Genomic DNA, 27,103 nt, shown 5'->3' on the forward strand with positions numbered 1-27,103 from the left:
TCTCAATTCTCGAATTCTGCGAGATAGCCATTGGCCTGGCCAATTTGGCCAAAATTGGCCATACAGAGAATAATGTTTCTACAATTAATTTAAAATTAACATTTATATCTATTTTTAATTTTTCCTTGTCCTTTAGAATTTTTGTGTGATTATCAGAACCGATGAATTTTCCAAGGAGATCAGAGTTTTAGTATTGCCTGCCCAAGTAAGGTTCTATTTTGTCACTTTTCACCTCGATCACTGGCCTCGAGTACGGCTGTGCTTCGAGGCCTCCACCTCTTCCCTCTATTTAAATAATAATAATAATAATAACAACAACAACAACAACAACAACAACAACAACAATAATAATAATAATAATAATAATAATAATAATAATAATAATAATAATAATAATAATAATAATAATAATAATAATAATAATAATAATAGATCTTTATTGTCCATAAATATGGCAATTTGTCATTTAGTTACACTTGTTATAATGTTATATGATAACTATAACATTGAACAGATATTTCACTCCTACTTATTATCTCTCCCTCCCTCTCTCTCTCTCTCTCTCTCTCTCTCTCTCTCTCTCTCTCTCTCTCCTCTCTCTCTCTCTCTCTCTCTCTCTCTCTCTCTCTCTCTCTCTCTTCCTCTCCTTCTTTCACGCGTGCGATATACACAACAAATTGTGGCAATTCGACACCAAATATTATCATCATTATCAATAATTGGTCAATTAATCTAACGTTAAATAAATTAATCAGTCAACCAGTCCACGCATCAATCCTTGGTTTGCTGTACCATATGAAATATTCAACATTTTTATTGCTGATGGAAAGAACGTTGATTTATACTTGTTAGTTCTACATTTAATCTGACAAAACCTTCTCCCAGAAGGTAAAAGACTAAATTCATGGTATAAAATATGTTTTTTATTGTTTGTAATTGAGAATGCTTTCCTTTCTATAGCTTTTCATGAATTCTTTCTACTCCATCAAGAGGATGGTTTATTATTTTTGAGGCCTCTTTGATTGATTTTGAAATTTTTGATTTTCCTTTCTATAGCTTTTCCATTAATTCTTTCTACTCTATCAAGAGGATGGTTTATTATTTTTGAGGCCTCTTTGATTGATTTTGAAATTTTTGATTTATCTTTAAGTCGGCATCCGCCAAACCATATGGTGCAGCCAAACGTAATTACACTTTTAATCAATGAGTCATAAACTCTTAACATAGTTTTCTTCCCTAATTGAAATGTTCTCAATTTCCCTAGGGTGTATAATCTTTGGGCAACTTTCTCAGATATTATATTAATATGTTGAGAGAAATTGTTTATTCCTAAATATTTAAAATATTCCAACTATCTCAACATCACCTTTACCGATCGTCACACGCTTTAAGTCGTTTTTATTTTTTACACCAAACACCAGTTCTTTCGTTTTGTCAACATTTAATTCAAGCTGATTTTGTTCACACCAATCGGTGAATATATTAATTTCTTTGAAATAATTCTATTCGGTAACTTTATCTTTTAATAAGCCAAGAATAGCAGTCTAATCTGCATATTTCACTTTAAAACAATTTTCAAAGGATGGTCTGCAGTCGTCGGTGTATAAGATGTACAGGATTGGGGAACTCACGCAGCCTTGTGGACATCCGTTCGACAACGTTCTTTTGTTGGAGATATTTTCACCCAATTTTCACATTGCGGTCTATGCTTGTCCACCTCTGATGATGCCTAACCTACAATAGGCTCAGTATCAATGTCGTCATTATCAATGTAACAAGTATAGACGATAAATTGTCCTTTTTAAATATTTTTATTTCCGGTGGAGTGAAAACACGGTTCCATTTCTCTATATGTGACCCATCTTCTCAAAACGGTATTACGTCGGAACGAACCATATGCTTAAAAGCCGAATTAAATGTTAAACTAGTGAAAAATATAAATTGTTGGCATTAGCACCCTAAAATTAAATATGGTATCCATTCTCTTCAATAAAACATACAAACTCAACACATGTCTGATATTTCTGGCTATAAATTCAATTTTCAACATCTTAACCAACCCGACTTAATACCGTTTTGAGGCGAAGGGTCACATATTATTATACGGAACTGTCTTTTCCGTCCACCAGTGGACTGAATACACAGCTGTGTTTTCCGTCCACCAGTGAATTGAATCGTAGCCATCGTTATGTTATAGCCTGACACTGAAATCCAAAAGGACTGGCAGTTTGACGTCATTATTTGGTTTTTGCACCGCCTAGTGAGTTGTCGTTAGTAGTGCTCATGGAATCAAGTTATTTCATTGGTTGAACTATTGAATACAACTCACGATTTGTTTTCTTTTGTGGCACTTTGACGTCATTTTTTGGTCAGTGTCAGGCCACGATTGAATACACAGCTGTGTATTCAATACACCGGAAGAGATTCCAACTACTAGCGCCGGGCATTCGGAACATTTTCATGTTCCCGTTACGATTGTGTTCCTGGTGGCGTTGTTCCCGTTCCGTAACCTGTTCCTGGTCGAAGAGTTTCGTATCAGTCATGTCCTAAGTAGTACGGCGTGCGTACTCGTGTTTGTGGTTCCAACCACAGACAGACGAGAGGTTCAGACTGAGAAGGAGGAGGGAGGGACGTAGGCTGGTTTGCGCGCGCGCGCGCGCACACACACACACACACTCTCTCTCTCTCTACACACACACACACACACACATGCATACACGGACACAGCCTAACAATAACGACGTCCGCCCATACCCACCTCCTCGTCTCATCTTCGCCCGTAGACTGAACACTTCCTCACCCTTCTCCTCACCAAATCACATCTTTTTGTTGACACTTGACACAGTAACATGACCATGAACGTGTTCCTGGTGTATGTTCCTGGTAAATGTTCCTTGTTGAGCTGTGTTCCGGGTGTTCCTGTTCTCGAGAACAAAATCCCGTGCGGCACTACCAACTACATACGATGTGTATTCGCACTAAAAAAGACTAGTTACACACTTTCTTATCCATACTACTGCGTGAACTGCTTTACTTGATTGCAGACTTAAAACCACCGCCCATTTTCTTCAACACATAACAAATACAACATCCATAACAGAGTAGATACCTTCGGGCGAGGTTCGCTATCTCATTCTAAAATTTTGAAGATAATTGTCGGTGATTGCTCTCATGGATGAAAGATCAGTCTGGATTGGTATTGACATTGGAACAACATCTGTCAAAGTATCTGTTATTGATGATGAAAGAGAAGAGATTGCCTTCAAAACAGAAAACACAAATGCCGAAATTAAAAGCAATTTCGGCGTCAATGGCTTCGAACAATGCCCCCAAAAGATTGTTGAGGTTTTAAACATTTGTTTCATTCATTTTTAATATTGCATTAATTTGTAATTATTTTATAGGTACAATACTTAAAACAACAACAACAAAAAAAGCTTTGCACCTTAATCACAAACCACTTCTACTTATTTTATGCAGTTGAATTTAAGTTTAGGTGGCGTTTTTATACACCTCCGTTGGAGGTGTACAAAAACGCTCCGTTTTTATACACCTCCGTTGGAGGTGTACAAAAACGCACCGTTTTTATGCACCTCCGTTGGCGGTGATGGTAAAGTTGTTGCTGCATACGTCCATGAGGTTTAAATAGTTTTAGATTGTAGTTTAGCACGCTGCTTAGTGATTACCGATGTACAATGATAATAAATTAAAGAATAATAACAATAATTTAAAAAATCAAAAGTAAAAAGAAACATGGCACACAAATACTGATCTCAAATAAATAAATAATTTTAGATAATTAAAATCGAAGTTTTTTTTAAAAAACATGATAAAAAGTTTTTGAAAATAAAAAAGAAAGAAAAAAAAAGCAAACAAAAACAAAGAAAATCCAAAAAAAAAAAAAAAAGGCAACATTTGGAATCGAACCCGGTACTTTCAAAGTTGGAGTCTGACAGCTTGTCCACTGCGCTACGGAGCCACCTGACTGTTCTTCACATTTAATAAGGTCTTTCTCAAACATTATTTTACCTTCAATGCAACTTCTATTTTCTGGTTTTATATTTCGATTTTTTAAGTTATTAATATTTTTATATAAATTTATTAACAAAGACATCCTACAGATGTCACAATATAACTTTCGCCATGTCCAAATGAAGAAACACAATATCGCTAATGAAATTGGGTGGAATGCGCATGCGTGACGGAGGTGTATAAAAACGATCCGTTAAGATACACCGTCAACGGAGGTGCATAAAAACACTACGTTAAGTTTAAGCACAAAGGTTTGTGGGAACATCAATATGATACGAACTCTTACGCCAACTCAATTTCTCTGGCAGATGAAGAACAAACGCAATTTTGAACCCTTAGTGAAACCATAGAGAGAAGCTGTAATGGGGTATGATTAAGGAGGAACAAAAACAAACTCCACCACAACACAAGGTATATAAGTCTGATTAAGTTATAAGTGGTGTCGTTACATTACAAGCAAATAAAATACGCTTGAATAAAATCCTGATCGCGCGTAGTTGAAAGGTAGCTCCTGTAGAGTGTAAGAAGTTAACGACCGAAACACTTGTTTGAAGGGAAGGGGGGTTCTTTTTTGAAGACTTACTGCTTTAGTTCTACCCGATTTTCGGCACACAAAGAGTATGACTTGTCCGAACACATTTGAAACCTCAAAGAAAAAACATACAACACAACATCACATGGAAGATTTGTGTGAATTTGAAGTATAAATATGATAAAATAATAGTTATTAATAGACTGAATGAGAAATTATAGGGGACATAATCCTCAGTATCTCAAAATGGAGAAAAACGGAGTTAAGGAGTTTTGGGAAACCACTCTTCAATTATATTTTATGAACAGTTTAATTCAGAATTATGGACTTGTATACCATGCCAGTGCCAGTTTAATCATTGATAAAATAAATTTGTCAAATAGAATAAACCGATATCTCTTACTGTGGTGAGTCTTTTTTTTCTGGGGAAAGTAATTTGGAATTTTCATCTTTCAGTCTTTTGCTACCCCCCCCCCCCCTCCCCCCTTACTCTTTAGGTTGTAGAAAGGACCATTCAAAATGTTCTCTTCTCCTGCCTTGGGAAAACAAAGATAAAAGGTATAGTGTTGCTTAATAATGAGTTTACTTCTTGTTCCGTTTTGATTAAATTATGCAGAGAATGAGACGAAATATATACAATGGTGTAAGGATATATGTTTTTAAGATTTATTTTCTTTAATCTGAAGGGAAAACTAGAAAAATTAAATGAATGAAAAATGTTTGAATCTAATGCATGGCATGTATGGCCTTCATAAATAAGCAATGTATGCCAACCATTAAAGAAACACACCAAAAAAACAAAAAAAAAAAAACAGCGTTAAAAAATATTAATCTGTTAAAATTGTATGAACATACTCTACAGTCATACAATTAAATCTGCTAAGAACAATGTGGCTACTCTACAGGTTGTGCAGCTGTACTGTCAAATCTTGAAGACTGTTGTCAAAATTCACAAAACATTTGGTCTTCTATTATGAATAATTTAATAAGAACATGTTCTTTTGAGATACTGAAAGTCTCTCTATTTATCATAACATTCATGTTTAGAGAAGTTTTGTCAGTATTGTGAAGATTTTAAGTTTTGAATAATAATATGGGAACATTTAAAAAGCATAAAACTAGACATGAAAGAAGTAAAGGGCAAAAACTAGACATGAAATCACACAGCTCTGAAAGGAATCATTATTGATGGTTTATACTGTTGAATGCAATGAATGTGAATATTCACACTATTTATTATTCACAATATTCATTATTTAATCAAAGAATGTTTGAATCTTCTGGATGGAATTCAATGAATATGAAATCAAATAAATTATAGACGAAAAATGATACATAAAAATGTTCCTTCCCGTCCATGGATTCCCATGCCATAGTTTTAATAGAACATACATGTCAATTTATTAATTTTTATGTTTAAACAGGTATTGGAGTATGTGGTCAAATGCACGGAGTTGTCTTGTGGAAAAAAGACAAAGGTGGACACATTTTGGAAAGCCAGAAAGAACCTGGCGAGCCACATAATGAGAAATCCTTATTGTCCCATGCTCAAAATAGTAATCCAAGTAACCTTTTCACGTGGCAGGATCAGAGATGCTCTCCTTCATTTTTAGGCAGGTTCTGATTTATTGCTCATCATCATTATTTTCAGCTCAATCTTTGGTATTGTTGACAGAAAGACATTTTACACAACGATTAACTCAATAATAGATATATTGAATTTCAAATCATAATTTATTCTGCAATACTTTGGATTTATATATTCATAACAATAGCTTTCTGTTAGAAAGGATTGACTAAAAAATACATTCATTAAAGTGATTCCAATACACAATTCCAAACCATTTTAGTGCAGATCCAACCATTTTTACCAAAAGAGCAATAAAAGGCATGTGCCTCCGGCTTTTAAGATCTCCTGATGAAAAGAAGTTATAAATGTGATGGTAGATAAAAATAAATCAAACTATGCTAGAAATGAACGAAAATAAAATAAATTCTTTTGTTTTTTTTTTTGTTACAATAATATTGAGAGGGCTTTTAGTGGATGTTATTGCTCAGTTGTAGGGCTTAACCAGTAGATATATATTTTATCTCAATAATTTGAAATTATGGGTTAGAACCTTAAAGACATTAAGCTGATTGGTGCACATCTGCTGACATACTTACTGACTAGACTATCCTTTTTTGGTGTTTGATGACTGGGTGAAACATAAGTAAGTTGGTTTGTCTAAATCATTTGTATCATTATGGTACGCACGATTTAAACTCTTGAATGACTGAACAGCGTGGTTGTTAATGAGTTTAAACTCCATGAATTGAAAAGAGATACAAAAGTACAGCTTAACACTTGCTCCAAGCAAAGATGGCTTTAAAAAATATCTGGCAAATTTGAGACAATTTAGAGGAAAATGAACAGTTCAAATCAAAGTATAAAATTCATTTTGTTCTTATATGGGTGCTTGATGCTTGAATTGCTGTTCAGATCAACAACACGTGTTTTAGCTCTTTAGGGATAAATATATCTATATCTCAGTTATATTTATCCATAATAGAACCCGTGATAAATACAATATTGATAATTTTGGGAAGTGTTTCACATAGGTCATAGGACAATGTCAGTTTTATTGACATTAAATTTAATTCTGTGAACATCTAAAGATGATTTCTCATGTGACTGATTTAGTTTTGAAAAAGCAAAAAAACAAAAAAAAAAAAAACAATTGGTTTTAAGTAAAAGTGAAAACGTTTTTCCTATGAACATAATTTTGAAATAATCTATCGAAGGTATTCGAAGCCAATAAATAAATTATTTAAAAAAAACCCCCAAACATTTTTGTAGTTTAATGCATTTGCAATCCTTTCATATTTATGATTTTATGATGTTTTTTTGTTTTTTTTTTAAAATCTCTTTCTCATAGGAACTTTACCAAAGCCAAGCAATGATAAACTTCCATTGTCTACAGGACATGGTTGTGCCACTTTGTTTTGGCTGTCCCGAACAAGTCATGATTCTACTTTAGAGAAAGGCCAGTTTGATTGTTGTGGCACCATCATAGATTATTTTATATATCTTTTGTGTGGATTGGAACATCCTATGACATCTGATCAACTTGCTGCTAGTCTTGGTTACTTAAACCAAGAGACCATGGAATGGGACTCTGCCTTGTAAGCATATTAGTAGTATTAGAATAGCATCTATAAGAGCACATGGATTTCACATTAATTTTTAGTTTAGAGGTTGATCCAGTCACTCAATGGGTATAGTCGTTGACTGAGGTAAAATATATTTTTATTCCCATCACATCTCTCCTTCCTCTACACCCTTTATCTCCTATCAATTATTAGGGAGACGGACGTTTTCTAACAAGAAACCTACATCAATTTTATTTTATTTGTCATATTCAGTGATCAGCAGGCAATTTCCTTTTCATCTTATACAACAAAGACCAGGATAAGCTCTCAACTTCATTTATTTCATAACTTGAATACATTATCATTTTCTGTGAACGAAAAAAGCAAACAAAAACATCAAGCATGGGAATGTAAAGTTTATGGGAAAAGAACGAAATATTTGAAAAATAAAATATTCAACTCTTCTTTATGGTACGGATATGAGATATTTAGGATGTCAACAGATATCACCCCATATTGTACAACTGAGATTTGGGAATTCAATAATCTTGCTGTGGAAAAATCACACTCGCTTTCTGAATTGCTACTCAAACAGGATCCACCATGTTATATTGAAAAGCTTTATTAACTCAGCATTATTTTACTACCTTTATTAAAATATTAGGCAGGTAATATCCAAAACAAGATTTCATTAATTTTTAGGTTTCTCTGGTTTAAAAAAAATGCATTTTCTTTGTTTAATGATATTGTATTTTTAAAAAAAATGTAGCACGTGTAAAACAACATTTGTCCCAAGGCAGAAATAAAAATTGTAAAATTCATGGAGCATGATATTAAACCACTGATAAGCTCTTTAAAAAATAGTACTATATATTTTGATATGTATTTTACAATTTTTCTACATATATATTCATCTCAAAGTAGTTATTCAAATAACATTCGTCCATTGTTTCAATTAAACACTTTCAAACATTTTGGCTTTTCCCATCTTTAAAGTTTTATCATTCTTTAAAAAAAAATTAGAACAGACACTCCTGAATTTCCTAGTCACATGATGCCATCTGTTATAAAAGCTGGCAAACAGGCAGGTGTTGTGAGACCGTCTCTATATGGCTGGCCTTGTGGAGTTCCGGTTCTTGTTGGTATGGGGGATGTACAATGTGCTATGGCTGCTGTCATCAAATCTCCCCTACAAGCTGGTGAGTCATCATCTCATTGCATATTTCATTTGATAAGATTACATTTTTAAACATTTCATTAAATTTGGGAGTCTATTTTGTATAACATTATAATAAAATGTAATTATATGGTTCATGTGATTCGCTTAGTCAATTTGTGTCTTCCCATTTAACCGGGATCTGGTGCTTTGGTGGCACTACTAAATCTGCCAAGCTGGAGTTAAAGGTAGAAATGATGTTAACAGTTAATTTGATTTTATGTGATTGCAAAAAAATGTATTTCTATTTTTCTATTTAACCAAAGTTTCCATTGTATTTCTTATGAAATTCAACCATTACCTTTGCCTTCCTTTTCATTCCTATCTTAGCTGTCAATATCAGTACCTCCATACAGCTTGGCTTCCCAGTTTCTAGTCTTAAAATCCCCCAAATTGAGAAAGAGAGTCCTCCTTCCATTTCGTTCTTCCCTTACTTTGGCCAGGAGCACTTGGCTTTATGTGCCGGTCTCAATGGTGGAAATGCCATCAAGTATTTTGTGGCATGTGTGGCCAGTTGGATGAAGCAACTGGGTAGGTAATTTACTCATTTATTTAGTGATTAATTATTTTTTTAAGTGTGCATTTGCATAAAGGGAATACCATCATCCAAAGCATTTCATTCATTCACAGTTTAGATGAAAAGATGAGTTTTTGTAGCTTTGAATTTGGCTGATGGGAATTTAATATCATTCAAATTGATTTGACGTGACAAATGGAAATACGATCACAGCGGTCAGGAAGCTTTACTTCAATTGAAATGCCTACCGTCAGTAAGGCAATGTCAGATGTAGCAGATGGTGATTTACTGATTTTGGGGAATGTAAATGGTGCTGCTCGAAGCTCGAAGAAATAAATAACAATGTGAAATTTAATATAAGCTTCAATTTAATATATGAAAACAGGTAAAATAGATGTTTCAGGTTTTCCCTTTATCAACAATATTTTGTTGATAAAGGGGAAACCCAAAACTTCCACTTGATCTGTTTTCGTATATTAAATTGAAGCTTACATTCAATTTCACATTGTTATTTATGCATTTTGGGGGAAAATGAATCTCTGTACTGTCCTCACATTTATGTAATGGTGAAGATGCATTTTACAAAATGTGGTCATTCCTGCTTAGCTTAAATCATACTTTACGTTTAAGATGAGATGGGGAGATGACCCATTAATCTCAACCTATTATCCTAGTCAAGGAGGGTTTATAGGGCTCAGTGGTAGTATTTGCTTCCTACCCGAAAGGTACCGAGTTCAATCACCCACCACTGCGTTGTGTGGCCTTGAGCAAGTCACCTCGCCCTAACTCACTTTGCGGCGTTGCTCTGTGGCTGATGCCTGGGTTATTCCAGTCTTCCCTTGGAATAGACCCTAAAGACAAATTTCCCCTTGGGGATGAATAAAGGGAATTTTATTTTTTATTTATTTTATTTTTTTTTTTTATGGGTCACTCCTACTAGGGTTTTTTAAACACAGCCTATCACTTTGCAATCACCAACCAAATGGGATGCATACCCAAGTTTGTATGCAGTGTGTATATTCTAGGTGTGTCGTAGTCATTTTGATTTAATCCATGGAGCATTGCCTCCAATTTCTTTGCACTTACAATCACTTGACCAACTTGACTTTTTGTCTAGATTTTAATCGATTTTCTTACAATGACATCAACAAAAAGAAAAGAAAGTTTTACTTTTTCTGTTTCCCAATGGTTTTATTATGACATGAATGTGAAAAGGATTAAATATTATATAAACAATAAAGAGCAAAACCAATGGAAATTAAGAGCTATTGACCAACACCGTGGTGCTTGCAGGGCAATGTGACAAGAGGGGTAATCTCTTTACTTTACTAACTTTAAGTGCTTACAAGATATATCCCTTGTATATTAATATCAAAAGCAACAGCTTGGAGTCAACGAAACCTCGGTTATAATGAGCAATTACTTCCCGTCCGGTCAACTACACTTTGACTGAGTTGCATTGAATATGTCTTTACAAAAATGCAATCATACACTGTGAACTCTCTCACACAAATGGTTGTAATTTTCATTTCTCATCTTTGTTTTAGACATATAATAGTTCTGTCGTAACAAGACTCCCAAGCAGATGTGCTAAATTTGAAATTAATATAGAATAAGTGTAAGAGGGTATTGAGCTGAGGATTTTGAATGTCTTTAAATGTAATGATATTTTTTTTGATCTTTGATTTCAGGATTTGATGAAGACTCTTGCTCAACATCTAAGGTATTCACCAGGCTTGAACAATTGGCCATGAAAGATTTAAAGAAGAGATTGGACCCGGAAGAAAAAAAGCGGACATCTGCTATAGAAAATTTAGACTACTTAGACTGCATAAATGAGAGTTCACCTGAATTGACAGTGCGACCAGCATTTCATGGAGAGAGACATAACCCATCTTTATATGGAGAAATTTGCAATATTTCCCTGACTAACTTTCAAAACATTGGACATATTTATCATCGTGTCTGTGAAGGGGTAGTGAATCATTTATCTACCATGGTGCCTCCATCCTACTTAAAACGTTTAGGAATCAAAGAGTTGTTGGTGTGTGGATCTGTGCCTGAAAGAAACCCCACCATCATGAGTACTCTACAGATTGTTTATACTGAGGGTGATTTGTCAGTCCCCGTGAAAGGCTATGGTGATGCGACTTGGATGTCTTCTGCATCTGGAGCTGCAAATATTGCCATGACTGTATTAAATGATAAAATAAAGTGATGGAATAATCTTTACAGATTTGCAAACCCTTTGAAATAATTTTAGGGACACTTATTGAAAAAATTAGGGAGATTTAATTTTATTTTAGGGATTTCCCAATCGACAGGAAGAGAAACCACTGAAATAATTAGTAGAAAACACTAAATAGTTAATTCATCATGATCAATTGTATGTTGTTATGCAGTGAAGTTCATACATTTGAAATTTCTGGCAGTTACTGCTTATTACCAGAGATGAATCTATTAACTGATCAGTTGCATAAAAGCCGGGGAAATCATTACCAAAAAAAAAACAAAAAACACATCAACAAACGACAACCCCCCCCCCCCCCCCAAAAAAAAAAAGCAACAACAAGCAAACAAACAAACAAAAAAACCTTATGTTTTATATTTTTTGAGGAAGATTTCAGTCACGATCTAGAGGGCATTAGGAAATGTTTATTTTTGGGGTGTACTGCTTTTCTTTTTTGGAGAGATTTGGCAAGTCAAAAAATTGCGTTTAAAATTGATAATATAATAACCATGAAGCTTAAAGGTAAGCCATGAAAGCTTCAGACCATAGCCATCTCTGGTATATGCCTGTGAGTCAAATTAATTGGTCCTTCATTTTATTAGTTTAAATCACAATGTAATAATGTATTTGGTTACACTGTAACAGTAAGACTGGGAAGGAAAATGTCTAGGTCTTATGCGCTTCCCCGTGCTGAGAGATTTAGGATAAGGTAACAGCAGTGCTGAGATTTTTAGGTAACTTTGATTATCGGGGTCTCAATTTGGAAAACCCACGGAGCCCCTTATTTGTATAAGTAATCATTTTCTACAAGACGTGTGTATTTCTACCCTATTGAAAATAAGCAATGAAATTATATCAATTTAGATATAAAAATGAAATTGAGAGACCTTAGGCTGATAATGTCAAAAATGTAATGAAATCACATGCATTCGCAGAAGCTGGATGTTACCATAAAACCTTAAAATAAGAAATGGCAAATTAATTTTTACCACCATTGGCAGTATTTAAAAAATAAAAAAAAATAAACTAACCTCTATTCCTTAAATGCACCCACGCCATACATCACATCTGCACACTTCTGACCGCGTGGCATTTTTCCCTTTGAGCACTATTTCAGTGCTATGTCAAATCAAACCCATTATTGTGGTCCATCGACGGCGGAACAGGTAGTGATCTGGGACTATCTGTGATCAATTGTTGGTAATTAATTGCTGCAATATTTTATGTTATTGATCAGTTGCTAATATGAATATTGTTCCTTCACCTCAAGCAAAGCAAGCGTTTCTTTCATCATATGCCATGGTTGATAATAAAGATTCTTCTTAAGGCTGCTCATAAGAAGGGTGTCAATTTAGAAGTTTTAGAGTTATCAATGAAATTCTATTGTAGCATTTTCCATACTTAATTCACAGCAGCAAAAAATGAACTGCTGTGGTGTGCCTGTTATGTTACTCTGTGCTTTTAAAGAATTTTGTCCACTGGTGAATTGACAGGTTCTCCCAAGGGAGTGAGATCTGGGTATGTTATTTAAGATATTGTAAACTCAGCAGTGTTCTTAATTTTATTTTGATATGTTGCGATGTCTGCTTCACAGTCATCGAACAATTCACATGATTGCTGAAATTGAAGGTGCCTCAGATTCATACTGTCCAATAAATGTTCAATTGGGTTTAAATCAGGTTAATGAGCTGGCAATGGATGCAATCATTACACAGTATTGTCGAGAAGAAAGTTTCTTGTGATATTTTCCCTGTATGTTGGTGGATTATCATGCATAAATGTTAAATTGGGATGGTCCTCAAGGAAAGGAATGAGGTGAGGTGCCAACACATCGTCAATGTCATGGTGCGCTTTAAAGTTGCCTTGTATGGTTATGCAAGCTGTTCTAAAGTTGGCACAAACATCATCCCAAACCAGTACACTGCTCTGCCTCTGTTGTCTACCTCCAAAACGAAATTGTTAGCAAAACTTTCTCCTTGATGCAAGTAAACACGAAGTTGACCATCTCTTCTCTCAAGAAGAAAACAAGTATAGTCTGACCACAGAATTGCTGCATTGTCCAATGTAGAAAGTTCAACTTCATGTAAACGTCGAAGGACTATGTTGATGGTGATGTGACATCTTAGAAAAATATTGCGCATTCATTGCAATTGAATGTTCTTCAGCAGCAGTAATAATCCTTGATCTGATCGAGGTAACTCAGTTGTTGCTGATAATGTTGAATCACTCGTCATCACACATTGAAATGTTTTGCCTCTTTAGAAACCTCGACACATTGAAATGTTTTGCCTCTTTAGAAACCTCCCATAGTGGGCAGGGAGGTACTTACTGCGTCTTCTATCCCCCTATATATGTTTTCCAACAGACTTTCTGTCTTTGTCTTGGAATGATATTACTTGGTTTTGTCCTGGTCCTGGCTAGATGCCCTGGCTGAGAGGGAAACAGTCAAATGTGTGATTAGTTTTGGGAGATGATATTTTTTTCCTTGTAAATCATCTCTCTGTTATGCACTGTATTATGTTTCTTTATATTATATGTGATTTGTAAAACATTTGAGTGTATTCCTCTAAGACTTTGATAGTGTGCTCTTGGAATTTACACCTGTTTCTTATTTGAACCAATTCCCCTGTCTTACCTTTTCTTGGGTGCTTTAACTGTAATTCTAGAACTTTTTATTATCCTATTTTCTTCCTTTTTACTGGCGCTGATATGACCTTAATGTGTTGCAAGTGCCGTAAAACCCTTAAAAACAAACAAAACCTCTTTAGAAATTGATTTTCTCGCTTCTAGCTGCTCAGTAGCATGATTTCTCTGGTTTTCATCCAGCCAAGGCATATTTAATGATCTAATAAGTTTATAATTCACAATGTCATTTACTTCATAAAACGTTAAAGATCAAATTATGATTATCTTAAACATTTCGGAAACCATTGGGTAGTAATAAAAAGTAAAAACAATGAAAACATGATTTTTCAATGTGCAGCCTGAGTAGGGGTGATATGACTTACGTCGTTACAGTTGTGATTTTATACTCACCCCAAAACAATGCATTTGACTGAGTATATTTGGTTGCTAAGACGCTGAGTAATCAAAAATAAAAAAGTAATTCTTTATTTTTGAGAGAGAGAGTATAGTATTCCGGGTTTTTTTTCTGGGATGCTGAGAAAGGATTACTAATTACTATTTTCGGGCCCTCTCAGCTTTAGTTTACAATGTCTTGCGATATTGAAATTGCTTGTAATAAAATATTGTCAATATGTATCAGTTCTGGAGGGCTTATTGTTTCTGCTTTCATTACAGTCGTGTGTTGAAGAAAGATATTCCTCAGACACAGACTATACTAAAATCAAAAAGACATTGGTTTTAAACAATAAAATGTATATAAAGCAAATGATATTTTCTTTTTTTTTCGTTTTTTAAAATTCTTCTTCTTAATGAATAAGTGCTGTATTTCATCATCGTCAGCATCACCATCATCATCGTCGTAATTATTATTATTATTATTATTATTATTATTATTATTATTATTATTATTATTATTATTATTATTATTATTATTATTATTATGTGTACTAATCACAATGAAAGGAAACGATAAGTAAACCCAGAAAAACAAAGTGAGACAAATGCTCCACCACTCGCCCTTCATAATCTTTTTTCAAAATTACCACTGTCCACAAAAGTAGAAGTAGAAGAGAAAAATGATGGGGTTCCTTTCTCCAGTAAAGTAATAATTATAATGATAATAATAATAATAATAAATAATAATAATAATAATAATAATAATAATAATAATAATAATAATGATAACAATAACAATAATAAATTGTTAATAATAATAATTATTATTATTATTAATAATAATAATATAATAATAATAATATATTATTATTATTATAATAATATAATAATAATAATAATAATAATAATAATAATAATAATAATAATAATAATAATAATAATAATAATAATAATGATAATAATAAAATAATAATAATAATGATAATAATAATAATAATAATAATAATAATAATAATATAATAATAATAATACTAAGAAGAAGAAGAAGAAGAAGAAGAAGAAGAAGAAGAAGACGAAGAAGAAGAAAGATGAAACAGTGGCGTCTTAGATATCCTTTATTGTATTTACATTTGAATAAAAACAACATAGTACTACATGTATAAACAATTGACAAATCATCAAGCATAACATAGTACTACATGTATAAACAATTGACAAATCATCAAGGGAAACAAATTCATTAGGAATGTTATTTGGAAAATAGATAACATTAGCATCGGAGAAGCGACCCCGATGAGGACACAATTGGTACAATGAAATCCGTATAAAGTCAACACTCTTAACAATACAAGAGTATCGAATTAAAATGATACTATTCTAGTGTATCAAATAAAGGGGGGGGGGGGGGCGAGGGGGCGCAATTTGACCAATCCATAGAATAAGGGGGAATGCGCGTTTTGGGGCATTTTCTAATTTAGGCGAGACGAGATGTGATGGATAGAATGACTATTTGGTCTTGTATATATATATTATGACACTCGCTTTCGGATCGGAAGGTCCCGAGTTTGAGCCTCGCTGCCGCATAGTTGAGTCCATGGAAAAGGTTCTTTACTCACATTCTGTCAACGTACTAAGGTATAAATGAGTACCTGGCCGGGGCCGTTAACAGCGTTGTTTCTGTCGGGAAAGATTGCAATATTATCGCCTAACAGGCGTCATGCCTCGTGTTGCTGTTGGTCAGTGACCTTTGTAAAGCGCTTTGAGCACGTATAGTGGATATTGCCCTGTATAAAAGCTCAAGTTTTGTCTTATTTCAATCAGATACATGGATAGTAAAATAACAGCGACAGTATTTTTCACCGGCATGTTTCGTGAGCTGAAATTTAAAATAAAGTGTGTGTAGGGGGAGGGGGGGGGGGATGCTAATAAGCTTGCGGGGGGGGGGGGGGGGGGGAGGAAAATAGAGGGGCGTGGTGGGGGGGCGTCTATTTGATACTGTAGAGTTGTTAATTACTGCACTATCTTCTCGCTCACAATGTTATACTCGGTACGGTATACAGAACAGTAAAAAAATATAATAAAATTGAGCTTTTATATAACGCAATATCCACTAAATGTGATCAAAGCGCTTACAAAGGGTCCCTGGTCAACAGCAACATTTAATATGTAGGACGAGACATGACGCCTTTTAGGCGATATTACAATTTTTCGGACAAAGACAACGCTGTTAACGGCCGGGTACTCATTTTACACCTGAGTTCGGTGAGAGAATGTGAGTAAAGAGTCTTTTCCAAGGACTCAACTATGCGTCGAGCGAGGCTCGAACCCAGGACCTTCCAATCCGGAAGCGAGTGTCATACCACTAGACCACATAGTCCCACTATCACTAAAATCAGGAGAACAAATGGCGGAATTATCAAAATGTCTTGACAGCCTCGACACCAACGATGTAATAATAGGAGGAGGTGATTTTAACCTAACAAACGAAATTATTACAGGTCGCCAATACCCGATTGGAGTAAATACAGAAGTTATTGAAAAGATGAGGGACCTCGGACTCCACAAATAAATCAAATCCCAACACGTGGAAGAACATCTTGATTTATTTTTTTTACAAACAGACCGGGCCTTGTGACCGATTGCAAAATAGTACCGGGGTTCAGTGACCATAATATAATCATAACGGAGAGTAAGATAAAAACACAAAATCCTTGCAACGTCCCATACAGTCCTTACCTGGAACAAAGCAAACATTACAGAAATTAGAAATAAGACAATTCAGCAATTCACATTGCAACTAAACTTTCCTCTCGAAAATTTCATCAACTTTAGATATCACACGATCTCAAAAGACTCTCTCGGAGGAAACAAAGAGCATGGTCTAAACCGATAAAAAAAGATAAAATAAAGAGGACTGAGGACTGGCAGAAATATATTTACATAAAAAAGGAAATAGGGCAAAACAGCACAAAGGCCTACAGAGATTATGTGAAAAATCTAATTGACGAGAAAAGTAACAAAAACCAATGGACATTTATTAAGACTTTTAAATAAATGTAAAAGTGCGACTCCATGGGAGTTGTATCTCTTAGAGACCAGAATGGCATATGTACTGATAACTGAGAAAAAGGCTAAGATTCTTAACAAACAATTCTGCTCCGCTTTTACAACTGAACAAAACGATAGAACATTAGGACAAGAAACAACAAAAACCCAATTATACTAGAGATTGATGGATACGTCGAGTGCGTTGAAAACCCGCCAATATTTCACCACGGCTTCTAAAATTTGTAGCAGATGAGATTGCCTCTGCGCTGACTAAACTGTTTGAAACGTCTCTTAAATTAGGCGTCATACCCCAAATTATGTGTAAACATGCTTATGTCAACCAATACATAAATAAGGTGATAAGAAAATTGCTGTATATTATCGTCCAATCTCCTTGACCTGCATCTGCCGTAAACTACTGGAGCAGATAGTAAGATCCTCTATGACAGATCCCCTTGAGTCAAATAAATTACTGACTGATGCTCAGCACGGTTTCAGAAAAGCAGATCATGTGAAACACAATTGGTCTATAATATAATATTGTCGATTAATTCTCATTGGAACTTGACAAAGGGGAACAAACCGACCTGATACTCCTTGATTTCGAGAAAGCTTTTGATGATGACCACATACGCGCCTTCTCTACAAGATCCAGAAAGTTGAAATAATTGGTCAGATACTGAAATGAATAGAATCATTTCTGAGCGACAGAACCCAACAAGTAGTTGTCGGAGGTCAAACCTCTGATATAGACCGGGTAACCTCATGAGTTCACCCAAGGATCGGTTCATTAACGGCCTCCCTGGTGGCGTAACATCTGAAGTTCGTTTAGTTACGGATGACATTGCACACTATACAAGCACATCCACTCAATTGAAGAGAGCGTTGAACTAAACAAGGACTGGCAAAACTGTAAGCTTAGGAGAAGTCATGGCTTATGAGCTTCAATGTAAACAAATGCAACGTTCTGACGATATTAAAAAAAAAAAAAAAACCCCAAAAAAAAAAAAAAAAAAAAAGAACAAAAAAAAACAAACAAAAAAAAAAAACCCAGACAAACCACCACCAAAAAAAAAAAAAAAAAAAAAAAAAACACCTGTAAATTACGACTACCGCATTCATGGACAAAAGTTATATAATTAAAATCGTCTGGATATCTAAATATTACCATAACCTTAAATGGAAACCACACATCGCAAATACACTGTAGAACATCGAAGGCAAACAAAACAAGCGATTCTTTTACACGAAACCTGAGTGGCTGTCCCGTCAAAACTCAGATACTCGCCTACAAAACTATAGTAAAGCTCGTCCTCAAATATGCAAGCATAGTATGGGATCCCTACACCAAAGCTGATATCAACAAGATCGAAATGGTACAAAGCAGAGATGCAAGGAGACTAATACATACATAACAAAAATAACGTAACAAAACTCACAAAAAGCTTAGGTCCGGAAAGAAGAAGGAGGAGGAGACGTATATTATGCATTCGGACTGCGATGACACCTCTCTCTCTCTCTCTCTCTCTCTCTCTCTCTCTCTCTCTCTCTCTCTCTCTCTCTCTCTCTCTCTCTCTCTCTCTCTCTCTCTCTCTCTCTCTCTCTTCTGCTATCCCCCTCCCCTGTTGAACCTCCTCCTTTTTCGTCTTATTGTAGTGCACACTTTCCTATGCTTTTCTGCAGGCGCTTTCCGGGGCCCTAACCCCCGGCTGCCGTAGCATCCCAGAATTCCCACACACTATATATATATAATGTATATAACGTCACTGGGCTCTTTGTTTTTGATTTTAGCTTACTAAATCCTCAAAACATATTGCACTTTTTTAAAAAGTAACGTACAATTTGTGTGTTGGTACAATTGACTTAGGTACCATCAATAACAATTACACTTTTGAATTAAAATGCCAAGGGATGTTATAATAATAATAATAATAATAATAATAATAATAATAATAATAATAATAATAATAATAATAATAATAATTATGATGATGATGATGATGATGATGATGATGATGATGATGATGATGATGATGATGATGATGATAATAATAATAATCACAATAATAATAATAATAATAATAATAATAATAATAATAATAATAATAAGTTACTGTTATAGCGCTCAACTTCCACATAAGTGCTCATTTTACAATGACTGATTGTCATTCAAACATTCATTTATTGAAAATGTTGAGAAGACATAATATAAAGAAACAAACGAACACTGTACACATTGTGTGGCCAATCGCCTCCACCTGGTAACAATCGGCGGAATGGGACAGGTGAAGAAATGTTATTAAACTTATCCGTTTTAATGTAAGTATATATATAAATAGATTATAGATTAAAGTAAGTAACTATATAATTCAAGCTCTTCAATAATACATCATCATCACAACATTCTATCGGTTTGAGGCAACGTGTACTAATTTGAAGGTCTGATAACCCACATTGTTATGGGCTTATTACTGAAATGGAAATACATGTCAAACCAACTCAAAATACTGTCCATTACAATAAAATTAAATCAGGCCCATAATTGTGTGTTCGATTATCAGACCTGCAAATATGTGCACTTAGGTTTGAGGCAATGTTTCACTTTTTCTATTTCCAAGGCGCTGATATGATCTTAGACTATCGTAAGTGATATTAAACATATAAAATGGACTAACTTAAACTTAGACAATTATTTTCGTACTTATCAACTTAAATGCCTACTATTTCTTCTGTCCATGCAAAATTTTGTGTTTAATTTCTGAATATCCTCTCCTTAAGAGCCTTTTTAACTTGTTGCTTCTCATTCCTCACGTTCTCGAAGATTGACCTGTTTTCTTGGGACCTCCGTGACAGGTATGGTATAGTGTCCTCTACTGATCCGATTGGTAAAGATTTGACAACATTGACACCGTATGCACCTGAAATTATTCAACAGTACATGGCGCTTTTAATTAATTTAGTTCTTTGGGGGTTGGGAAGAAGCTCCATATATATTTAGCGTTTAGTAATCTACATACTAGATCTAGTAATAGCTCATAATAAATTCAATTGTTTACAAATCATACATATGTAAAATGATAAATAATACAGTGCATAACAATGAGATGATTTACAAGGAAAAAAATATCATCTCCCAAAACTATACATTTGGCTGTTTTCCTCCCAGCCAGGGTTAACGGCCAGGGCCAGGAGAAAACCAAGTAATCTCATTCCAAGACAAAGACAGAAAGCAAGTTGGAAAACAGATATAGGGGGATAGAAGACACATTATATACCTCCTTGCCCACTATTATGGAAGGCCAGGAACCCCACCCAGCATTCCCATTGTCCATAATGCCTAATCACAGGCTATCCACTAAAAGTGTCTATTTTGTTTGTTATTAAAATTCTGGTTTTGTGCTTACCTAAAGTATAGGACACATGATCTGCCATTCCATAAAGCTGGCCGAACAGAACGGCCTTGCTGTCAGCTGGGAGACCCAATGAACTCATTCTGGGCAGAAAGGATCGAAACGTAAATCATAGGTTGTGAGTAAGTCAATGTGTGTGTGTGTGTGTGTGTGTGTGTATGTATGTGTGTGTGTTAATGTGTGTGTGTATGTGTGTGTGAGAGAGAGATTGTGTTACAAATTACAAATATATATAATTCAGAAAAGTGAGTGGAGCAGGCACTTATGTTGGTAACAACAAGACATGAAGTGAATAGAAAAGCGCCAGAAGACAATAGAGAATAAAAATTTTTTTTTTTTTTTTTTTTTTTGTTCTATATATGTATATATATATATATATATATATATATATATATATATATATATATATAATAATTAATATATATATATATATATATATAATATCAATAAGATGATTGCTTCTTTGATTATTCCAAAGCTTTTGATTCAGTACAACACGAAACGCTCTTTAAAATCTTAGAAAAGATTGTAGTATGAGTAGTTCTCACTAAATGCTATCAAACAGACTATAAACGTTCAAGGTTACACATAGCTTTGTGTTTTGGTACATAATATCCAGCCGGCGGATGTTGTGAGTATTGTGGCTAAACCCACAGCACCCATAACCAATAATGCGCTTTATATAGACTTGAGGTCAGTGCAGGCAATCGTAACGATATTAGGCTGCCTATATTTGCATTCTGCCATAATGAAATCTTAGAACATAATAATAATAATAATAATAATAATAATAATAATAATAATAATAATAATAATAATAATAATAATAATAATAATAATAATAATAATAATAATACGAGATCTTTATTGTCCATACGTATGGCAATTTGTCATTTAGTTAAACTTGTTATAACGTTAAATGATAACTATAACATTGAACAGATATTTCACTCCTACTTATTTTCTCTCTCTCTCTCTCTCTCTCTCTCTCTCTCTCTCTCTCTCTCTCTCTCACTCTCTCTCTCTCTCTTTCTCTCTCTCATTCTCTCTCTCTCTCTCTCTCTCTCTCTCTCTCTCTCTCTCTCTCTCTCTCTCTCTCTCTCTCTCTCTCTCTCTCTCTCTTTCTCTTCCTATCTTTCTTTCACATGTGCGATATACACAACATAAACATATTGATTTCGTTTTCAATTTGTTACAATTGTGGCAATTCGACACCAAAAATTATCATCATTATGAATTGGTCAGTTAATCTAACATTAAATAAATCAATCAGTTAATCAGTTAACGAATCAAATCTTGGTTTTTCTGTACCATATGAAATATTCAAAATTTTTATTGCTGATGGAACGAACGTTGATTTATACGTGTTAGTTCTACATTTAATCTGACAAAACCTTCTCCCAGATGGTAAAAGACTAAATTCATGGTATAAAATATATACTCTAAATCTAACTATTCTTAGCATGTCATACCTTTTGAAAGCATGACGAACCGTATCCTCATTGTGCGATGCAATAATGAATCGGATTCTATCCTGATTCTCACTCGCTGCCAACGTCAATTCGTCCAAACAGCGATGGTACTCCTTTGACGTTGCCTCAAAACTATCATTCACAGGATCGGGGTAACCTTCACGTTTAGCCTTGCTGCGTTCCTTAACAATGTATGCCCCTCGTACCAGTTTAGCACCAAAACAAATGCCACGACGTTTGGCAAGGTTCAAATCTGACACCAAATATCCATATGTGCTCTGTAATATTTAAATGTAGATATTTATACTAATTTTTTTTTTTTTAATCAATATAAATTTCTCAGTGAATTTAAAGTCGACGTTTACACATATATGCAGGTCTGGCATCTGAGCGCAATTAAGGACCTAGTTTAACCCTCTCCTTACCATCCATAGGAAAATCGTCACTTGATATCCTTTGTACATCACAAATTATAAAGAAAATATTTTGTTCTAGCGATAAAAATTAGACACTGGACAATTATATGTATAGAATGTACTTGTTCATTTTCTGTTTGAGTAGAAAAAAATAGATTCTTGTGTTGGGTGGGTGTGAAGATTCAGGGAAAATTCTGAAAATTGCTGGTAAGGGGAACGTTAACATCGTATGTAATACGATTCAATAGTCTGATGTCACGCCGCCTGGCAACGGCGGCCATCTTGGTTCTAAACAAAGAAAATCATTACGTTTTATTTTTCATGCTGGCTAGAACTTTTCATATGTCTTGTGATCAGAATGTGTAAAAGTCAAAACATGATCAAATGTATGTGTTTTTCCCCTCTGGATACGCTTTATGCTCGCCGGAAAAATATTTCATACGGGCGTCGGCCATTGTTCCGATAGTTTAGAGCCAGTGTTACTAAGTTACCATGCGTCATTAGGAAGGAAGTGACGTTACGACTATTGAATCCTATTGACAATCATTTGCGTTGGTATTTCCATTACAACAATGGGACCATAACAATTTGGGTTATCAGACCTATATATATATATATATATATATATATATATATATATATATATATATATATATATATATATATATATATATATACACAACTAAACTTTGAGGTCATTTAGATTTTAACGAATGTTAAAAATTAATACTCTTTTAAGAAGTTCAAAATTCATTTTCATTTAAATACTTGTTTAATGAAAAGTGGATTATGTATTTAGTATATACGTACCCTGAGGTATGCTTGATAAGTGTAGAAAGCAAGTGGTTTGTTCTTGTTGCAAATCTCCATCATGGCAAAAGTCAAGTGTCGGATTGCGGGGTTAAAATACGTGTACTCCGCATCTACCATACCGACCATGCTACCTTCCAACATTCTCTGCAATAGATTAATGGTACATATTAATATTAAGATTTAGACGTCTACAGTTCTCGACCAAAAAAAAAAATCAAAACAAAGGTAATCTAAAAAAAAAAAAAAAGAAAAAAAAATAGGAAAAGAAAGAGAATTTTTGGGTCTATTTTTTTTTCAGATTTTATTGCTATTTTTCATGATTTTGTTTTTGATTTGTTGATGCCGACGTGCTCATAGTATCAGGCCCTATAACCGAACTCAATTATGGACTTGATTTAAGATTGTTGTAATTGACAATTAATATTTTACGTTGGTTTTAGATAATTTTCATTTTAACAGGGAGCCCATAACAAGTTGGGTTATCAGACCTGCATATAAGTACATGTTGGTTGATGCAATAGTTTTGGAACTAAATTTGATATATTTTTAAAATTTCCATGGAGAAAGCTTGCAAAACATATGTCTTTGATGTAAAAAAAAAAAATTGGTTTTGAATTGCGCGTAAAGCCTCCGTTCCATGAATTACTTTAAACCTGTTTGTTTTTATCTATGTGGTCCTCGAGGTTTTCGAAATGTTCTTTAGAGAGATTTTAGTCCTGTATTTAGCTGAGCCTTTTAAATTTTTTTTTTTACAAAAATTGCTTTAAAACTGTTTGGGCGCATTGTTTTCGCCAGGGAAACATGGCTCAGCGGTACGGTCTTTGCTTCGTACCCGAAAGGTACCGTTGCATCCTATAGCCTGGTACTCATTCTCACCTGTCGAGTTGGATAATGTGTGTTAATTGCCTTACATAGCGTCCGGACCAGAATTTTCATGGCCACTGACCACTCTTGACTTAAGAGACATCATCATCATCATCATCATCATCATCATCATCATCATCATCAACATCATCATCATCATCATGATAATATATCCGCCTCCTCCTCCTCTTACTCCTCCACCCCATCATCATCATCGAGGTCATCAACATCGTCATCATCATCATCATCATCATCATCATCATCATCATAAACAACATCAGCATCATCACAACCATATCACCCCCACCGACCTAATATTATTCTACCATCCCCATAAATACTAACGCGTAATAATATCAAGTTTACAATAATAATTTGTGACCTCAGATTATCAAGTGTTAAATTTCACCAAAATTAGATATTTTAAAAAGTAGATAATGCAATTTAAGTATTTTTGGAAATGGCTTTTATAAAAGATGACGAAATCAGAATCGATTAAAGGGTAGAATAAAAGATTTCTTACACTCTTGCGTTTTGGGATTCGAACTTTGTTCCCAACGCACACTCGCAAGCTCGTGATAGAGTGGGAAAACGTCCAGAATTCCAAGAAAAAAGCAAGAGTAATGCAACTTAAAAACTGAATCAAATATCTCTGTTGCGATTACAAAATGATAACTTTCTTACGTCAGTGATAGTTCTCAGTCGTTTTAACATCCTCTGGAATTCTTTCATGTGGACCATAACATTGTCCCATTCCTTTGTCTGGAACATGAAGCAAGATACATGTATTATCATAATATTATTTGAAACACCCGAACAGTATTCAATGATATTGCAGCCAAAGACTTAAAAGTATATTTTAACTCAATCCTAGAGATTTTTGTTACTTTTCAAAATTGAAAAAAAATGTATTGAAAATGAGCATGCGCATAGATATTTTTATTCAACTATCATTAACAAGTAAAAACTAAAAACAATAGCTTTGATACCACGCCTATAATTTGTCTCATACAAATGTAATAAATAGGCATGGGGTAAAAGTAACCCCGGGTAAACAACGGATATAGTCGGTATTAGGGTTGAGAGAGTTAATGAAGGTCCTGATAGCTCAGGTAGTGGAGCACTCACTTCACAAGCAAAGGGACCGGGATTGATCCCGGGTGAAGTCGATATTTTTTTCTGAACCCCATGTCCATCTAGCAGTGATTGGGTATCTGGGTCTGGTAGATCTGACGGAAAGTACTTTGCGATAGAATAGCGTCCTCTCAAAGGATAGCAAGCAATTGCTATTATAGTCCGTTTTAGGTATATAAACTGGGATAAACTCCGGCTCCATGGGCCCTATGGCCCTGAAGGAAGACATATTTCAAATATGGTGCTCCAATAACTCAGTTCATAGAATTTACGTCTTTTATCGTATCGTATCGTTGAACAGATAATAGGTTCTAAAAACCTTTAAATGCTCTGTGTAACTTTTATGCATAGATACAATTTATCAGTTATATAAATAGTATTCAATTTAAGTAATTGATAATATTGATAATTGCATATCAAACACAAAAACAAGTGTCATATTCCATATTCGTAGTATAATTAACTCTATTTACATTCATTTGGAATGTCCAACTTCTACATTCGAGAGTTTCAAATAATTGATAGAACAAAATACAATAATATCCAATGTCATGTTACATTTTTCGTCAAGATCAATAAATATTGTGTTGGTAAGCTCTTTATCAATGGTATTCTTAAAATTATTAATTGACTTTGAATTTTTTTTTTGGTCTCAAGCTTTAGATTATTCTAAACTGCCACAGTCCTGTGAATTAGATTATGTTTCGTTATAGACGAATCACATCTTTCAACAATTATCTTAAACTTATACCCGTTAACTCTTTTTGATTGTTTGCTAAGAGAGGTTTGAACCCTCTTATGATATTATATCTTTTATTTTTCAGTTGTTATATCCATTTTTTTGGTCTAACGGTTTTACAGTCCACAGCTCCAGACATTTTTATCTTATTATCACCTTTGGTATATCCATAGCCTTGCCTTGAATACCCTGAACCAACGCTTGGAGGGATTCGATTGACATTGCGCTGCTGTCACTATTTCCTGTAGACATGCACGCTTTACTCAATATTTGCTGTAAGGATGATATAAAAAAATGACAGAAACATAATAATATGTTATTCACTAGACCTAATTAGATTTTTTAAACAATTAAGCATGAAAATAAATAGATGAAATTAAATGAAAAATAATTGAATAAACAAATAAATAAATAAATAAATAAATAAATAAATTTATTAATAAACGATTATCTACGAGTACATAATATTCGCAGGTCTGATATCCAAACGCAATAGGATTCAATAGTGTGATGTCACGTCCGCCCAG

At 34.2% G+C, this 27,103-nt stretch overlaps 2 protein-coding genes across 4 annotated transcripts in view; one reads left to right on the forward strand and one right to left on the reverse strand.

Moving 5' to 3' along the window:
* Positions 1 to 3,015: 3,015 nt before the first annotated feature.
* LOC144967274 (sedoheptulokinase-like) lies at positions 3,016 to 15,050 on the forward strand. The gene is made up of 7 exons (XM_078904320.1): positions 3,016 to 3,345; positions 5,062 to 5,122; positions 5,989 to 6,177; positions 7,483 to 7,729; positions 8,720 to 8,895; positions 9,243 to 9,443; positions 11,121 to 15,050. Exons 1-7 carry the CDS (start codon positions 3,172 to 3,174, stop codon positions 11,645 to 11,647), a joined length of 1,575 nt encoding a protein of 524 aa, XP_078760446.1. The 5' UTR covers positions 3,016 to 3,171; the 3' UTR covers positions 11,648 to 15,050.
* A 4,840-nt stretch (positions 15,051 to 19,890) lies between these two features.
* The window catches only part of LOC144967277 (hydroxyproline dehydrogenase-like), a 26,889-nt gene continuing 19,676 nt past the window's right edge, over positions 19,891 to 27,103 (reverse strand). Inside the window, exons 6-11 of one of the 3 annotated variants that reach the window (XM_078904326.1) lie at positions 26,733 to 26,849; positions 25,388 to 25,465; positions 23,837 to 23,983; positions 22,611 to 22,888; positions 21,133 to 21,221; positions 19,891 to 20,646 (exon numbers count right to left, since the gene is read on the reverse strand). In XM_078904326.1, coding sequence (XP_078760452.1) covers positions 20,480 to 20,646; positions 21,133 to 21,221; positions 22,611 to 22,888; positions 23,837 to 23,983; positions 25,388 to 25,465; positions 26,733 to 26,849 — 876 coding nt within the window. In that variant the 3' untranslated portion in view covers positions 19,891 to 20,479. The remainder of the gene's footprint in view (positions 20,647 to 21,132; positions 21,222 to 22,610; positions 22,889 to 23,836; positions 23,984 to 25,387; positions 25,466 to 26,732; positions 26,850 to 27,103) is intronic. The other 2 variants (XM_078904325.1, XM_078904324.1) reach the window with 2 other exon arrangements.

This window comes from Berghia stephanieae, chromosome 3 (genome assembly GCF_034508935.2).
Source record: "Berghia stephanieae isolate SIO BIC M18660-M18661 chromosome 3, UCSD_Bste_1.3, whole genome shotgun sequence".
NCBI lineage: Eukaryota > Metazoa > Mollusca > Gastropoda > Nudibranchia > Aeolidiidae > Berghia > Berghia stephanieae.

Coding starts and splice junctions, on each gene's coding strand:
- LOC144967274 (XM_078904320.1), top strand. CDS start 3,172: ATGGATGAAAGATCAGTCTGGATTGGTATTGACATTGGAACAACATCT. Junction 5,123..5,988: donor TGGGAAAACAAAGATAAAAG/GTATAGTGTTGC, acceptor ATGTTTAAACAG/GTATTGGAGTATGTGGTCAA. Junction 8,896..9,242: donor CAAATCTCCCCTACAAGCTG/GTGAGTCATCAT, acceptor TTCCTATCTTAG/CTGTCAATATCAGTACCTCC.